General features: G+C 53.5%; 9 protein-coding genes across 9 annotated transcripts; 4 read left to right on the top strand and 5 right to left on the bottom strand.

The window, feature by feature from the left end:
• Window positions 1-570: 570 nt before the first annotated feature.
• A1O3_00434 (uncharacterized protein) lies at window positions 571-1,398 on the bottom strand (the record flags this gene model as incomplete). Its single annotated transcript, XM_007730584.1, has 1 exon — window positions 571-1,398. The coding sequence occupies one exon, from the start codon at window positions 1,396-1,398 to the stop codon at window positions 571-573; it is 828 nt and encodes a 275-aa protein (XP_007728774.1).
• A 686-nt stretch (window positions 1,399-2,084) lies between these two features.
• A1O3_00433 (uncharacterized protein) lies at window positions 2,085-2,960 on the top strand (the record flags this gene model as incomplete). The annotated part of the gene is made up of 1 exon (XM_007730583.1): window positions 2,085-2,960. The coding sequence occupies one exon, from the start codon at window positions 2,085-2,087 to the stop codon at window positions 2,958-2,960; it is 876 nt and encodes a 291-aa protein (XP_007728773.1).
• A 531-nt stretch (window positions 2,961-3,491) lies between these two features.
• On the top strand, window positions 3,492-5,222 carry A1O3_00432 (uncharacterized protein; the record flags this gene model as incomplete). The annotated part of the gene is made up of 1 exon (XM_007730582.1): window positions 3,492-5,222. The coding sequence occupies one exon, from the start codon at window positions 3,492-3,494 to the stop codon at window positions 5,220-5,222; it is 1,731 nt and encodes a 576-aa protein (XP_007728772.1).
• A 307-nt stretch (window positions 5,223-5,529) lies between these two features.
• A1O3_00431 (alcohol dehydrogenase) lies at window positions 5,530-7,179 on the bottom strand (the record flags this gene model as incomplete). Its single annotated transcript, XM_007730581.1, has 1 exon — window positions 5,530-7,179. One exon carries the CDS (start codon window positions 7,177-7,179, stop codon window positions 5,530-5,532), a length of 1,650 nt encoding a protein of 549 aa, XP_007728771.1.
• A 779-nt stretch (window positions 7,180-7,958) lies between these two features.
• Window positions 7,959-8,744, top strand: A1O3_00430 (uncharacterized protein; the record flags this gene model as incomplete). The annotated part of the gene is made up of 1 exon (XM_007730580.1): window positions 7,959-8,744. The coding sequence occupies one exon, from the start codon at window positions 7,959-7,961 to the stop codon at window positions 8,742-8,744; it is 786 nt and encodes a 261-aa protein (XP_007728770.1).
• A 417-nt stretch (window positions 8,745-9,161) lies between these two features.
• Window positions 9,162-9,995, bottom strand: A1O3_00429 (uncharacterized protein; the record flags this gene model as incomplete). Its single annotated transcript, XM_007730579.1, has 1 exon — window positions 9,162-9,995. One exon carries the CDS (start codon window positions 9,993-9,995, stop codon window positions 9,162-9,164), a length of 834 nt encoding a protein of 277 aa, XP_007728769.1.
• A 415-nt stretch (window positions 9,996-10,410) lies between these two features.
• Window positions 10,411-11,019, bottom strand: A1O3_00428 (uncharacterized protein; the record flags this gene model as incomplete). The annotated part of the gene is made up of 1 exon (XM_007730578.1): window positions 10,411-11,019. One exon carries the CDS (start codon window positions 11,017-11,019, stop codon window positions 10,411-10,413), a length of 609 nt encoding a protein of 202 aa, XP_007728768.1.
• A 676-nt stretch (window positions 11,020-11,695) lies between these two features.
• A1O3_00427 (uncharacterized protein) lies at window positions 11,696-13,135 on the top strand (the record flags this gene model as incomplete). The annotated part of the gene is made up of 4 exons (XM_007730577.1): window positions 11,696-11,740; window positions 11,893-12,189; window positions 12,236-12,809; window positions 12,876-13,135. 4 exons carry the CDS (start codon window positions 11,696-11,698, stop codon window positions 13,133-13,135), a joined length of 1,176 nt encoding a protein of 391 aa, XP_007728767.1.
• Window positions 13,136-14,345: 1,210 nt separating this feature from the next.
• A1O3_00426 (uncharacterized protein) lies at window positions 14,346-15,972 on the bottom strand (the record flags this gene model as incomplete). Its single annotated transcript, XM_007730576.1, has 2 exons — window positions 14,346-15,417; window positions 15,557-15,972. The coding sequence occupies 2 exons, from the start codon at window positions 15,970-15,972 to the stop codon at window positions 14,346-14,348; spliced, it is 1,488 nt and encodes a 495-aa protein (XP_007728766.1).
• Window positions 15,973-16,813: the final 841 nt, after the last annotated feature.

Genomic DNA, 16,813 nt, shown 5'->3' with positions numbered 1-16,813 from the left:
AAACGCGCGCGCGACGGTGTGGTGTCTGCGGCAACGTCGGACACAACTCTAGAACCTGTCAAGTAGTGATTACTTCGTCTGAAGAAGAGGAATTTAAGTAGTTACAAACATTTCTATGCGTTGTGGTTGCGTGTAGGTCAAAAATGTCGAGGTGGTCGGGTTGAGGTGTTTCACTCGCTTGTCTGTTTCACTCGCTTATCATGCACGTTAGTAGATACTAGATACTAACCTAATATATACTCCCTACTCGTACTGTACGCGCATTACTTGCCCACCTATCGGATCACGGTGGATGAAGACTTCCCCGGTTTGCCGAATGAGCAGTGAGTGAATTGGCGGAGATGGAGATGGAGATGGAGATGGAGATGGAGATGGAGATGGAGATGCAGCTGCAGCTGCAGATCCAGGGGCTGAATATAGAGTACAGAGTACGATTACAAGTACCCTCGCAATACCCTCGCAATACCTTGCAGCATGGCCTCGTGACGGATACAATAATTCCGGCTGCTAGATGAATACTTTCAAAGATCCCAACACAAGTCCGAACGAAAAACTATAGCGCGCCCTTGCCTAACCGCCGGTCGACTGTGTCGTTGCAGAGGTTGTAGTCGGACTAACCGAGCTGGAGCTGGCCGTCCCAGTCGCTGCTGCTGTCTTCTTTTCCACAGATGCCTGCACGACTTGACCGGCGGTATTGAACACAATATCCACCAGAGCATTGAGCGGTGAATACGAATAGGTCTTTTCAATCAGACCACCAGACAGTGTCTGACTGACTCCCGTGTCGGTCATGTTTGTCAGGTAATCACCGACAATGGTGCTGGCGCCGCCCACCTCCTGCACAATGTTTCCCAGATTGTCGATGAGGAAGGAAACAGTGGTGCCGCCCTGGGTGACGGAACCAAGAAGGCCGTCGACTGCCCCGACAATCGGTTCCAGCACCGAGGTGACATTGTTGATGGTGGAGATGAGAAGCGGATTGAGGTCCAGGGACTCGAACACGCGATTCACAATGTCGACCAGATGGTTGAGACGGACGATCAGCTCCAGTTCCGCCGCGACATCCACGATGGTGAGGTTGACTTGTTGAATGGAGACGGCTACTCCGGCGTTCAGCGTCACCAGCGACGCAACTTGGGCGTTCAAGTTGATCTCGGCCCGGAGATCGTCCACGTCCAGCTCGATGCGGCCGACAGAGAGGTTGGGAACGTTGAGATAGACATCTGGAGGCGTGGCCGAGGGCGAGACAGCGCTTGCCGTTCCCGTTCCTGCTCCTGTCGATGAAGTGCCAGCCGTGGTTGGTCCATTGGTTGACGTAATGGTGGCATTCTGTGCAAAGACGACACAATCCAGCATACATATCCAGAAGCACAGAACGGCGGTAACCACCCGTGCCATGGTGTTGTAGAACATCTTCGTGCTGGTCTGGTCGTAAAGCGGGTATTGCACATACAGAGGGTCGCAACAGTCGGAGCATGTCACCCACACTGCCGCCTGCCCGAGATATATCTCACCCTCCAGGGCCAATACTCCGAATCCGTATACGGGACAGGCTTTCAACATTCGGCATTGCAATTTCCCACCGTATTGTCGCTTGCCCGTGGAAGATTGCCATGTCTTTGCGGCAGGGCGTGCTCCGCGTTTCACATTTCGGCAAGTGGCAAAGATGATCTGCTCAGCGCCATGGGTACCCCTGTAGTGAACCCCGGATGTGACTTAACCCCCGGGTTTCAAGGGTCGAATGCGGTATAGACCTGCCGGAGGCGAGATCAGAGCAACCAATGCCCCTGTTGGGTGGTTGAAGGCAGGCCGTTATGCAGGGAAGAATCCTGGTTCGAAGCAGAAACGCCCAACTGCCGAAAGTTCTTGTCCTGGCCAGACGTGGGTTGTCATCCAGCCAAATGGCAACCAAGTTCGTTGCGGGTGTGGAACAATCTCCTGTGTTGTACTCGTATCATCCCTCTCACCGGCGCCTCAATAGGCACAACGTAGAGTCTATAACCGGTTTGCCGCATCATCTGCAGAATCCTTCACAGCATCTTCCTCAGTCACAGCAGGTCAGATACCATTTGATTCAGCTTGTCATGGTCCATCTATTGCTCTTCGCTGTTCTCTGTACGTTTTTTACATATGTCACCTCTCAAACCCTCGCCTCGGACGATGGCTACACAGGCTATACGCTCTCTGTGACCGGCGATGGAGACTCGGCAGTCTATGAGACGGCAAACACCGACACATCCAACGGCACGGCGACGACCCCGCCCGACGTGTTCCTGAACGCAACCGTCTACGTGGGCGAAATCGACATTACGGTGTCCAACTTGACGGCAAAGATCAATCTCGATGTCCAAGTGTTGTCGCTGCTCCAGTTCAACGCGGGTGTCGACCTGAGCATCAACCGCGTCGCACTGACCATCCAGAATGTCTCTGCCAAAGTAGAGTTGGAAGCGCGCCTAGAAAACGTGCTGTGGATGATCAATGACACGCTGAACTCGATTGATTTGAATCCGATCATCGCAACCCTCGGTACGGACGTGGGCAGCCTCGTCAACGACACCCTCGGCGGAGACACTTCTTCTGCGTCAAGTGATCTCAGCGCTCGCTCCTTCAACCTCGACGAGGGCATCCTGTATTCGGTCAACGACTACAGCGGCAACACCCATACAAACCGCATCTTGACCCAGTCTGGCGACATTGTCGACCAGTCCCTGCACAACGACGGCTCTGTCTATGGTTCTCAAGTCGTCGGGTCATACTGGCATGACATGACCTTCACCGGTCACGAGAGGGCCGTCCTTTACAACGACGAGAATGTTCGGGAGCTCGAGTATTTGTATACTCCGTTCAATGGGTTAAGCGTGATTGCTGCCATATATTTGGATACTCAGGGGACCGTGGTTGGGACGAAAGTGCTGAGCGAGCTAGAGGGCGGAGGATCGAGTACGATCGCCAACGAATGATGGCTGGAACATGATCCTATGCACAACTTGTAAATACTCAGACAGCTGCGGTCTGAGTTGATGCTGGGAAAGGAACCAGCATTTACCAAGGGGGAGGGGGGTGTGCCTACCAAGACCTGCACTGTTGTGGTGTCTCAGACGGGGCGCATACCTTGTTTAGGATACATCGAGAGCGAGAGGGCGTTTGACCTATATCGACCAAATCCTTCCTTCGAAGGACCGCCCGCACCTCGAGGTCTGATGTTTGCATGTACGGATACACATAACAACCTAGTTTTTAGGATGGCGAGCAACTGGATGCAGACTCGGAACATACAAAAATGCCAAGCCATCAATATAATGCCACGTGATATGATTTTACTGTCACGTGCCAATATTCTCTCTGCAACTGCTGCTACTCCGTACATTTTCCAAACCTGATGTTGACGGTCTCGTGGCGCTCAGTCTACATGTATTCAGGGCTCGTCCACACTCTGACTGGGCGTGGATGATGCAGATAGCGCGCAAGACCCGTGTTGCTGTTAAACCACCATGTCGTCTCACTACACGACTGAGCCTCCTCCGACCGCATCAGTTCTCCTCCACACGACCGCGGGCCCGATTACGATATCCCTGTTCGCGAAACAGACACCGTTGACATGCCGGAACTTCCTGCAACATGTCATTGACGGAGACTATACGGACAACATCTTCCACCGCGTGTCGCCGGGGTTCGTCATTCAAACAGGGGACCCTACCGGAACAGGAGAAGGCGGGCAGAGCATATACGAAGACCGCGAGTTTGAACAGTATGACGAGGACTGGGCGAGAGTCATGGGGCGGGAGAAGGACGAGAAGATCACGTTCGGGGACGAGTTGCACAGCAGACTGAAGTTCAATCGGAGAGGGTTGGTGGGTTTGGCCAAAGGGACGGGTGACGGCCCCGGGGGTGGTTATGGCAGCCAATTCTTCATCACACTGGGTGACTGCAGGGCCGAGCTGGATGGCAAATGCACCATGTTTGGAAGGGTCGAGGGAGATGGCATCTACAACGTGGTCAAGGTTGCCGAGGGCGAACTGGCCGAAGGCACCGAGAGGCCCTTATACCCTGAGAAGATTCTGAGAGCCGAAATCATCGAATTGCCCAAGGGAGACGCATGGCAAAAGCTGCGGAAGAGAGAGAAAGTGGCCCAACGTGTCGTGGAGGCTCCTGTTAAGAAGAAGGCGCCGAAGAAAAAGGGCGGAAAGACCCTGCTCAGTTTCGGAGGCGACGAGGGCGACGACGACGCCGGCCAAGTCGCAGTACGGCCGAAGAAGGCCAAGTTCAATCCTGCGTTGATTGATGCAGATGATACACCCACGCCTGACCGACCAACCCAGAACGGTACTGGACCCAAGAGTAACTCGGCTCCTGCGGCGGCAGCGAAACGAAAAGAAAGATCACCATCCCCTTCGCAGACCGTGCCACGAAAGCGGAAAGCCAGTCCTCCACCCAAATCACCAGCATCCCCAGACCATCGCCGCAAACCATCCTTCCACGACCCGACGACCCAACTTCCCCTCCGAGACCCAGAATCACCGTCACGCTCGCCCACGCCAGCGGATGAGCCTGGCCAAGGTACGTCGAAGACGAAGACATCGTCCCTGGAAGCCGAGATTGCCGCACTGAAAGCATCGATGCGGAGAAACGTGTCGACGACGGTTGGCGACACGACGCGCAAGCAATCCGCACTGGAGGCTCTGATTCCCGCGACGAGTACGCGGGGCCGCAAACGGCCTCGGCCGGGCCAAACTAACGCCAAAGACGAGGCGAGCGCGTTGAAGATGTTGAATGCGTTCAAGGCACGGCTCGAGCAGGCCGACAACTCAGGCAAGGGGGGCACGAACAAATCCACACAGAACGGACAGCCACAGCCACAGTCACAGCCGCAGTCACAACCGCCAAACGACCCTGACGCCACGGTCACCTCGCAACCGGTTCCAGCCGACGACGAAGAAGCCGCTCTGTGCGACCTGCACTTCATCGCCAACTGTCAGTCATGTTCGCGCTGGGACGAGGGTGGCGGCGGCGCAGACGCCGAGCTCGCCGACGACGACGATGGGGGCCAATGGATGAGCCATTCGCTGACGTTTGCCAAGGACCGGCTCGGCAAGGATCTGATGTGGAAGAGGAAGAATGAAGAGGAACTGGTGGTGATAGATCCGCGCGAGCGCGAGAAGGAGTTGAAGCTCGAACGGAAACGCGGCAAAGAGAAGAGGGAGAAGGATAGAGGTCGCCGGTGACAGCTTTTTACAGTATCTGCTTGTGCTTGTGCTGTAGCAGTATGTCTCAACTATCAACTATCAAATATCATCTATTCTTTCATCACTACCCACGAGACGAGACCCTGTAAATTCATCCAGACCCGACCTCCTGAGAGACCAGCCAGGCTCGGCTCATCAGACGGGATGTGACCCGGCTGGTCTTTCTCGCAGTCGTAGAGGGGACAATGTGGCAGTGACAGTGATGGACATTTCCCTTTTTTTTCTCTTTCTGATCTTCGCGGGATTATATCTACCTTATATATACCTTGTACGGATTATATCTACCTTATATATATTTGTACGGGTTCATAATGCCGTTCGGGTCGTATAGGTTCTTGATCTGTTTCATCAGCTTGATCATGGTGTCGCTGCGACTGTAGCCGATGTATTTCTTCTTGGCAATGCCCAAGCCGTGCTCTGCGCTGATACTTCCGTTTCTCTTTTGGATCCATTCGTACACCCACGGTTCTATGGCCTCTTCGACTTCCTTGGTGTATCTTCGCACGGGAACATTGAGATGTAAGTTGGCGTCTCCCATATGTCCATAACCGACCACTCCGAGGGCCGGGTGAGAGTCGTCGTCGCCAATCAAGCCTTTCGAAGTCAGTCTCTCGCGCGTTTCCTCCACCAACTTGTACAGATCCTGGATCGGGATGGAGAGGTCGTATTTGTAGGTGCCGCCCCAATGGCCAATGGCTTCGGTGATGCCTTCTCTCCATCGCCACAGCGACTTGGCCTGAGTCTCGTCCTGAGCCAAAACGCCGTCCGAGACGATCTCTTCGCTTAAGACATACTCGAGGAATTTCTCCAGTTTCTCGCTGTCGTGGTCGGTGTTGGACCCGCTGGTTTCGATCAAGCAGTAGAAGGGATGATCGCCTTCCAGTGGTCTTTTGTTGCCCGTGACTCTCTGTACAAAGCCCTGACTCTGCGAGTCCATCAGTTCAAAGGCCGACAGAATCTCGCCAAGCTGGACCTTGGCTTCCTTGAATGCCTTTTGCACGTGCTCGTAAGACGGGAGACCAAAGTAAGCCACATTGACGGCTTTCGATCGTTGCGGGCAGATTACCGACACCCCGGTGATGACGCCAATGGTTCCTTCTCCCCCGATAAAGAGTTGCTTCAAGTCGTAGCCCGTGTTGTTCTTGCGCAAGGTGCCCAGATCATCGACTATCGTACCGTCTGCAAGCACAGCTTCGAGGCCCAGAACATTTCCGTGCAACGACCCGTACCGTAATAATCTCAACCCTCCGGCGTTGGTCGCGACATTGCCACCAATATGACATGATCCTTTCGCCCCAAGATCCAGGGGAAACAGATGATTGTGTTCGGCGAGGAAATTGTCGGCCACTTCCAGAATGACTCCTGCATCTACCACAAGGATACCACTGATATCGTCAAAACTGCGGATCTGGTTCATGCGGGCTAGAGAGATGACAATCTCGTCAAATACAGGCACGCTCCCACCCACCAACCCGGAGTTTCCTCCTTGTGGCACCACCGCGAGTTTGTGGTCGTTGCAGTATTTCAACACCTTGCTCACTTCGTCCGTGCTCTTGGGTTTGAGAACCAACGATGTGTGACCCCGATATTTCCTCATCCAGTCACTGTTGAAAGGTTCGATATCATCGGCGGCATCCTTGGTCACGCCGTCGATGACCGCTGCGTCGTCGCCCAGGACCGACTTGAAGAACGCGACGTGATCGGCCGTGATCTTGGAGTACTTGGCATCGCGCTGGAGAGAGGGATACATGTCCGTGGTGTATTTGACATGGTGCTTCGGTTCGCTGGTGTCATCTCGCTGTCGGGGCGTACTGGAGAACTGGCGCATTGGCTCGTGGAGGGTTCGGGCATAGTGTGCTTGCCGGGCTCGAGGGATTGAAGGTCTCTTTGCCCGGCGCAGCGCGCGAGCCAGACCCTTGGACACAGGAGCAGACATATTGACTGACAAAATGTACAGCTGGTGAAGCTCTTACAGCTTACACTCGAGCCAGAGACCGGCCGGCTAAGTAACGAAGAGAGGACGATGAACTTCCATGGTGGCGCCGGCGAAAAATGATGCCGATGGAGCTCAAGAAACGGGGGCTAAAAGTTAGTGCGCGTAGTAGATGAGATGCGCAATATGAGTACGGAGTATACATAGATTGCTCTACCCTGGACAGTAGACACCTCGTTGATGCTGATTGTTGAAGGAAGCTCTTCCTTGCCAGTGTTGATCAACACGAGCAGCGCCTCTCTGCTAGCCTAAGCCTATCGATCGCCTGCCCGGCTGTCACTCCTAGGTTCACAACAATACCTGTAGGTACTTCAGGCTGTGTCTGTACACCTGCAGACGTCATATCAGGATGTCTGCACGGTCGCGGTGGACCTGATGAGGTGTGAATGTTCCTCTCTCCCCCACCTGGTGACTTGAGCATGGTATTTAAGACCTCAGTTTCCCAGCAGCATTCGGCTGAACAGCTTATCAAAGTACAAAACAGTCTCTTCAAGTATCCCCCGTGTTTGTCTGCGCCCGTTAAAGCAGCGGCAATCTCACCCCACCTCCACCCTCCCCAAAAGGAGGCTCCTAAGGCCTTAGGACCCTTAGCCTGTGTCTCTCCAGCCTCAGGCACCGCAGCTGTCCATTGTTATGAACTGAACCTCATTGCATTTGCTTGAAACGCCCAAGTGCTCTCAGAGACGAGCGGCTCTCCAGTTCGAGATTCAGATTCGCCCACTATGGCGACCATCATCTCAACCATCAGCACATACTCCCACCACCTCATCGACAGCATCAAGGCCCGTCCGCGCAGTGCGGCTCTCACCTCCACCGCCGTTGCTTTGACGCTCTCTCTCGCCTGGATAGTTCAGGACTTCCATGACTGGAAAGCCTTCGGCACCGGTGGTACGCCACCCACTTGGGCAGGATACTGGCGCATGACCAAGCTTCGAATCCACCGGATGCTGCTGCTGGGCAAGGACGACCTTACCGACCCGACACCACTGTCAGGCTCAGGTCGCAGATATCTCGATGCCGGCAGCATCCCCGTACGCCAAGGGAGCAGGCCGCAGCTTGTGTCGCGCACGATGCCACAACGCCAAATGCCGTACAAGCCAGGCACCATCGAGCCCGGAGTGGCAGAGAGAGTGAGCGAGATGACGGCCACCTTCGCCGCAAAGTACCCGGACATTCTGGACCTGAAGCCCAGCAAGACTGAAGGCGGAAGTGCCGATGCTATCTACGCAAAGCCCTCGCTACCGACGCTCAATGAAAAGGCCAAGCACGACAGGATTCTCACCAGTGAAATTGCCCATCACCACCCCGCCGAGTTAAGTTTCCACGTCTGGGTCAGCGAGGCCGATGCGAAGACCATCGTCGAGAAGAAATGGGGCCAGCGCTTCCCGCTGCCTGGCGTCGACAAGGGCTGGGTCATGTTGTATACGCCGCGCACTGCAGCCGAGGTGGATGTTGTCGAACGCATAGTCAGGGCCGCCATTGCCTGGGTCAGTGGTGTTGAAGTTTGATCCAGTTCGCGTCCAAGGAGTATAAAGGAAATGATTTCGGTTTCATGGTTTACTGGCTGCTCGGTGGCTTGAAGCGGAATCGGTCGGCACAACAATGCGTGCACGGGCCGGGATGACTGTCAAGGCAATTAATACTCTCTTATAGGGACCGTTTTCAATTACACTGTCATTGAGTATCTCATTGCTTCATGCATCGAATGTTGGCGCTGAACCCCATACTACCGTCGTTTCATGTTCATGAATTGCTTTTTCTAGGCCTGAGATTGCTCAGGACCTTCCGCCATTGCCATCGCCCTTTGATGTGTAAACACGCTCATTCCTGTACCGCTCTCCTTTCCACCCCAATCGACTATTGTCATGGCAGCATATTAACCAGAGCCCAACCTCACATCCGAAGCCTTTGTTCTTCTCTTTCTCTCAAGCAAAGTTTCTCGTCTCGCTCAACGTGTTCTCATACAACGGCAAGCGCTCGACCTCACGGACCCACAACTTCCACGGCTTCTGCTGATATTCCTCATTCATGACGGCACAGTCCTTGCTCTGCTCGGAGGTGAGGCCCTGAAAGCCAGCAGTGGCCATTGCCTTTGTCTGGACCTCGGCGTTGATGCGGGTATAGATGGCGCGGTAGACGGCCGTGACGACATCGCGGCCCACGACCGTGAAGCCATGCTTGCGCATCAGGACGACCGACTCGTCCGGCGTCTCTGATCGGGGCCCACTCCCACTGGTGCTCGCGTCGCTGGTGGCGAACATGTCGGCCAGCGCGGCGCCGAACCGCGAGTTCTTGACCAGCATATCCCGTTGCTCGCCGTCCCGGTAGAGCGCGTCGATGTCGAATACCTTGACGCCATCGCCGTTGCCGTGGCTGGCCAGGAATCCCGCCATGTGGTACATGGGGCGCAACTTAACATCCGTCACCACGTACGGCAGCACCTCCTCGGCGTGCGAGTGGATGACGCAGTTGACCCCCGCAAACCGCTTGTACAGCTCCCCGTGGATGAAGCGTTCCGAGTACCCTTTTCCGGCGTTCGGGTCGACTGGGCTCGAGTCCGACACGTGGTAGGTGATCAGGTCTGCCGGCGACGAGACTAATGCCGGCGCTAGGAACCCGCTCATTATATAGAGGTCGGGGTCTGCTGGGTGGCGGATCGAGACGTGGCCGTATGCATCGACAACGCCATGGTGGTGGAGGATGTGGTTGGCCGAGATGAGGTCGCGCAGAGCCGCTGTGAAGGTGTCTGTGGAAGTCATGGTTGAGGACAACAGCGTAGTTGTAAGATAGTTGCAGTGAGTGGCCGTGGGATAGACTTGATGGATTGATTAAGGTCGATCTGTAGCGTGCGGCTTCTGAGTATTTTGAGAGGCAGCTCTTGTTTCACTCTTGCACTGTCACTCTCCCGTGTAACATGCCTTGTTGGCACCGGAGCCTGGACTGTATTCAACTTGATCACAACGGCTCGAACTAGAACCAAGAGGCTGGCGGTGGTGGATAAGTGAGGATTTATGTGAGTTGCAGATACAGTAGGGCAGAGGAGAATCTCTCAGACTCTCTTGTAGTCTATTGTGAGGGGCAGTCAAAATACAAACCAGGGTAGACATGCATCATGATGCAGCATCCTGCAAAGCAGAGTTGATCATTACCAATCCTCCATGTGCTATGCAACTACTATTCCAGTTGTGTCCTCTCCAGGAAGAAGAAATCCAGGCCTGTTGGGTTCACTCTGAACTTCTTCGCATCCTCAATTGTGCTGCCAATCCCCTTCATCGCCTCATCGATCGACTGCCAGCCCGAAAAGTTGGCTCGTACAGTCTCTTCATGCTCATCTTTGCGAATGTTCCACGCCGATACAGCGCCGTATCTTGCATCGCCCAAAGTCTGAGTAGCCCGTGCAAAGTCCTGGTCGAAGGCCATCTGGTGGGTATGCCTGGGGAGTGTCTCCTTGATGATTGCCAGCACCGGTGCATCTACTGGAATGCGGGCTTGGTCCACATCCATATAATGCATCCAGTCAATGCCCATTTGGTCCTGGATCAATTCGAGGATCTTGTCTTGCTGAGGCGACCCGTTGAATCCGTACTGATGTTTGTCCTTGCTTTCCCACGCTCCGATTACAAACATGATGGACGGCTCATCAATCTGCGTGTAGAACAGGGTCGGTAGACTGCTGTATTCCTCAATCACCCTCTTGACCTCCTTGGTGTTATTTTTCAATGTCTGGTCCGACGCAGTCAGGCCGTTCTTGAGGCTGATGTGGGCAAACTCGATGATAGCCATGGTCGGCCTCGGATCCGTCTCCACCCACTGCCTTGAGATATGCTGAGGAGTGCCGGGAGAACGAAAGAAAGAGGGACGACGTGCCACGGAGGATGGGGGACAGGAGATGCTCTGTATCCTGAGTCAGCAGCCCTTCAACCTTTGTAGCAGAACGCGTCCTACCACCCCCGCTTCACTTCCAGACGCGTAGCCAGTACACTGCCGTGTTGACAGCTGATGATCGGCAAGAGTTGTCGACGGTTGACTTCGTCCTAGCTACTCTAGGCGGACGTCCGCCCGTACTACCCCTGCAGAGTCTGGGGGATGACAGCGGGAGTGCGTGTCGGATTGGCCAAATCAGCTGTAACTCTGCGTCGTTCCCTTTAAAATCAGGGTACGGCGTGAGGAGTGGCGGTGTGCCAAAAAGAGCTAGGAATGACCTTGTTATTGTGTGTTGTGTCACATATCTAGGCAGGTACGGCTGAAATGAGGCTGGAAGTACTTCTGTTGTTGTGTTTGTCTGCGTGCAATCTTGATCTTGCACATACCCAACGACTCGGAGTGACTAGATATACTCAACTGAGCCTCGTGGGTCTCGTATCACTTTCACTTTTATCTTTTATTGATATTGTCCGTTTGCCTGCGCTCGCTTGCGTCTTGTGACCTTGATCTTGGAACCTTTACTTGGACCGCCCGAATGAGCCAACCACACCGAGTGATCGTCATAGGAGCAGGTAAGGGGGTGAATTGTCGGCCTTAACTCCTCGTCAACTTTGCTTGCTGCCACTGACTCGGTGCCCCGCAGGATTGTCGGGTCTAGCGATCGCCCAGGGATTAAAAAAGGCCTGCATCTCTGGCACGAACGAATCCTACTTCCCAGACTGACTGAAGCAGAACGGAATCGACTATGTCGTTGTTGACAAGGAGAGCGCCCCTCGTGACCGCAACTGGGGAGTGACCATCGCATGGAGCCATCCTCTCCTGGCTCAGCTTCTCCCCAAAGAACTCTTCAGTCGACTCCCAGAGTGTCAACCTGATCCCAATCTGGACTCGAAGGCGGCCAGGTTCGAGAGTGTCATCATTCGAGATGGTCAGTCTGGTGCCACTTTAGTCCAGCCGCCCTTCCCTGGAGTTAGAAGACTCAATATCCAGAAGACGAGAACATTGTGGTCCAAAGATGTCAATGTCAAGGTGAGGAGACAAGGACGCCAGGACACGGCCTATACTAATGGTGTAGTTCGGGAAAACCCTCTCAGACATTGAACAGACCACCGACGGAGTGGTGGCACACTTTCACGACGGTACTTCGGAGAAAGGAACGGTTCTTGTCGGTGCTGATGGAGGCAGCTCTTTCGTCCGACGTTGGATCTTAGGAGACGAAGCTGCCTCCATAGTGCTTCCCTACATCTTCCTCAATTTCCCCGTCAGGTACACGGCGGAGCAAGCACTGAAGATGGACAAGATGATGCACCCCATCGTTGACGTCGGAGTGCATCCAAAATCCATGTATGTGGGTATCTTCTTGCTCGACAAGCCCGTGCTCGATCAGCCGGAGACGTGGATCTTTTACCTTCTCGCAACCTGGCCGAAGAACAAGCAAACGGAACCTTCTGACAATCAGAACATGGTCGACGAACTTCGTCAAAGAATGGACGGATGGGCTGATCCTTATAAGTCAGCAGTAGAATGGATTCCTGAACATGTCCAAGCCAAAGTTGTACCGTTGAAGATCTGGGGACCTAAGACAGACTGGAGCAACCAAAGTGGACGAGTCACGCTGGCAGGGGACGCTGCACACAGCATGACATTTCGTGAGTACTGTTTTGATCTATCTTATCTTTCTCTTCTCACCACGACAAGCTGACCAGCCATTGCAGATCGAGGTCAAGGAGCCAACAATGCCATCTGCGACAGTGAAAGATTTGTGGCTGCAATGGTGAAGGTCCAATCTAGTGAAGCGACTTTGGCAGAAGCCATGGCAGAGTATGATCGAGATGTTATCACTCGAGGAAGACAAGAGGTGGAAGTGTCCAGGACCCAGACCGAGGCCTTCCATGACTACGCCAACTTCCTGAACAGTCCCGTGGTGAAGTATGGGATCAAGCCGATAAGCGACGTGACCAACCAGAAGTCTTGATCTTTAATGAGGCTTAGGGTCATCTCAGCCTGGGCCGACATTGAATGTCGGTGTCGTCTGGTAATAAGTGAAGTGCTTGAGCTTGAGCTTGAGCTCGAGTTCGAGTTCGATCTTCGATCTGAGACCTATACAGATCGACGCGACTGTATTTCAGGTACTTTACTCTTCTTACAGAGTTGAGTGTATTGAATATGAATATGATTATGATTATGGTTACAGTATGATACTGGACCCGATTCAGTCTTCACCATGGGCCTCTGAATACAATAGTACTGTAGTACTGTATTAGTATACTATCTATCTTACTATTTATTTGTCAAACTTACAGTAGGCACTAATTTAGACATTCCCAGCCTTGTTCTTTAACCAGAAGGCTGGTTTAGGTATAGTATACTATACACTACATAGTCTGGGCTAAGGCTCCCTACATAGGTACCCCTATGATACCTAAGCGAACATGGAATATTTCAACCTTTGACATTATTACCAAGCATGGTAGGTTACCTACATACCTACATACCTATATACTGTAAGTCCTGTATTCGTGAGTTCAAAAGAACTGAGTTGCCTTTCCTGGATGGCTACGAACTAGATCAATACAGTATACTCATTTGTCACATATCCAGAGATTGCTGCTACAATGCCACTTCCAGAGATCGCTACCATCAATACCACTTCCAGAGACATTAATCATAATCGTGCTCAATTCACTGCCATGCCCAACTTTTGGGGTTTGTTCTGTTCTCAGCTACAGACAGTAACAACCTAAATAGTGATAAGATACAGTATGTCCGTAGATGCGTAGATCCGTACATTCTGAACATTCTGAACATCCATCCACCCACCCACCCATCCGTCCATTCATCCATTCATGTACGTATGGACGAGAGGGACCTGAGCTTCCACCGTTCCAGAATACATGTTCCATCCATGGATGGACCATGGATGCGATCAGTCGTTAAGGGGGGAGATATCGGTCTCTCAACACCTCGAGACAATACCAACCTTGGTAAGTTCTTGAGATGAGGTGCTTAACTGATACTGATGCTGATGTTGATGCTGATGTAATGCAATGCCGGTGCCTTATTCTTCGTGTCTGTGTCTGTGTCTGTGTCTCTGTCTGTGTCCATATTTTGTGGCGTATGTTTGTGCCTGCCGTGCCATGCCGATTCAGGCTCAGATTCGTTCAAACCTAATATCATATATCAAATCATATAGATAAATCGTCGGCTTCTGGAAGGACGTGGACGATCATGTCTCCGGAGTCTCTGAACTGCTGTCCAATCTTGGTCTCACTTTCCATCGCTGATGGCTGAGACAACGTGTCGACGTCGACATTTGCTGCTTCGTCATGTGGTGGAGGAAACGGCCCATCATCCACAGAATGTACAGATTCTGTCCGTCCCGCTTGGGTCACGTCTTGCGTCAGACCGGGGGTGGATGGTGTAGGCCCATGCCCGGGCCCAGATCCTGAGGAAACATTCGGCGAGACGCAAGCACCAGCGCTAGGCTGTGGAAGTGGAATGGACAAAGAGGGCCGTCGTGGCGGTATGGTCTGCGTATGTGAAGGCTGATACTGAGAATCTGTAACGTGTACAGATATGTATAGACCGTCCATTCCAGAAGCTTGCCCTTGAGCTTGAGTCTGAGCTTGAGTCTGAGCTTGAGTCTGAGCTTGAGTCTGGATTTGAGCTTGCATATTCTGTTGCCTCGACTTCCAGTCGTCTGCGAGCGCTTGTGCTATCTCAGATATATGGCGTTGGCCGTCTGCTTGTCGGAGCCAGGCCTCGGTGAGGCTCCGCATCCGCTGCATGCTCTCCGGGTCGCACGCGTCCAGAGGGAATTGCTTGACCCCGATTGCGCCGTCGATGCGGAGATAGTCGAGTTTTTCAGGATCTGTCATGCCGATTAGAGCGTCGTGGTTGTCGGCACGTGTTTTGTCGTGGATCATGCCCTTGGCTAAGCCATAGCGGCGTTTGAGACGCATCTTGACGCTCTTCCATCGGCTTGCCTTGGCGATCTGTGACGGTTGCAACTCCTGTTCGGCCTGAAGCTGCTCCTCCGACGGTCGGCCGGTCCCAATGCTGACCACTCGAAAAGCCTCGGATAGCGCCAAGTCGGAGTAGTGGCAGTACGTTGACCAGGTAGGGTTGTTGTGCCCAAAGCCTCCGTCGATATAGAACCGTCCTCCGAGCACACACTCTCGGAAGTAGAACGGGGCCGCGGTGGTGGCGTGAGCAGCATCTGATATAAGAGCGCCAAGATCCGGCTCACAGACATGGCTGCAAATGAAAGTGGCATCTGATTCTGCTGCGAACGATTTTTTTTCCAGCCGACACGTAAGAACAGTACTGTTACTCGATCTCAGCTTCCCTCCACGCGCCACGTTAGGTAGGTGGAAAGGATTGGTGTAGCACTTACCATGGGATCCTGCCATTTGAATGATCGGAACGCATGGGAGCATCCTTGTTACCCGCATGCCTATCCGCCAGTTCTCCAACGCAGTCCCGGAGGGGCTTGCTGCTGTATTTGTCGTTTAAGATGCGCTTCGAAAGGTACCCTAGCAGTTTCCGCTTGCTGAAGATCCTGAGCGCCATTGTGTCGTACTGCTCGATACATTCTTCGACGCTCATGCCGAACCGACCCAACATGATGGCGATGAGGCCGCCAGTGCTAGTACCGGAAATGGCTTGGAAGATATCTTTCGGCGTCAGGGTCACGCCAGGGATGGCCAGGATCGAATTGACCTTGGAGATAATTGCCTGGAGGATGATAAGGGAAGTCTGGCCTCGGGTTCCCCCTCCGTCGAAGGACAAGATATTTGTTCGGGGGGTCATGTCTGTTTCGCGACTGTGTGGCACTCAACCGCCTTGTAGTACTTTTACCTTGGCTGAGCCTCCCGTGCACGAGTGTTGACAATCGAGACCGTTGCCCTGGCTGGGTTGGATAGAAGGAATGGTGAGTCGATAACCACTGTATCTATACAATATCGTTTCTGGTCCAGTGAAAAGCATAAACCGGCTTACACTAGTGGCTGGGTCGCCGAAGAGTCGTAGCCTGAACACGAGAATGAGGAGAAGGCAAAAAGAAGGCGAACCAGGCATGATTTATTCAGGGATGAGCGGGGTGTGTAACGGCTGCAGGACAGCTAGAAGAATTTGACGCACTTGACCAGGGCTTCGACAAGCCATTGAGGCTGTAACAACAAGCCCAAGGCAAGGTACATATGTAGATGCGTGCATGGTACGGACAGGGGCAGTGGTCTCCCGAATCTGCATCTGGATGCCGGATTCCTGCAACTAGAGCCAGTAAAATGTCGACGAGACACACCCCTGGACGATACTTTCGAGGTCTCGGCTTCTGTAGACTCGACAAAGGTTGCCTTGTGCAGGTGATACATATGCGGGGGATGGGACGCCCCAGTCCCCCAGGGTCGTTCTGCTGGGCGCCTGAACGGCCCTCAGCCATTCTATCCGCCGGCACAAGGCCATCACAGGGGTTTCGAGCCCAGATGCTGAATAATGGGCGGCTGAAATGTGACCAAAACCATGTTGCATGTGCAACTGGGCTTGGCACAACTCAGCCTCAGCTCGTATTCTTGGGGCCGGACTGCGGCTGACCAGGCGTCAAGTCATTATTTCAAGGCTGCCTGCCAGGTTCCCGCACTGCCTCCTCAAC

The sequence above is a fragment of the Capronia epimyces genome, assembly GCF_000585565.1.
Source record: "Capronia epimyces CBS 606.96 chromosome Unknown aczIQ-supercont1.1, whole genome shotgun sequence".
In the NCBI taxonomy this organism is placed as follows: Eukaryota; Fungi; Ascomycota; class Eurotiomycetes; order Chaetothyriales; family Herpotrichiellaceae; genus Capronia; species Capronia epimyces.
The sequence above is the reverse complement of the archived record's forward strand: the minus strand, read 5'-3'. Positions and strand labels throughout refer to the sequence as shown.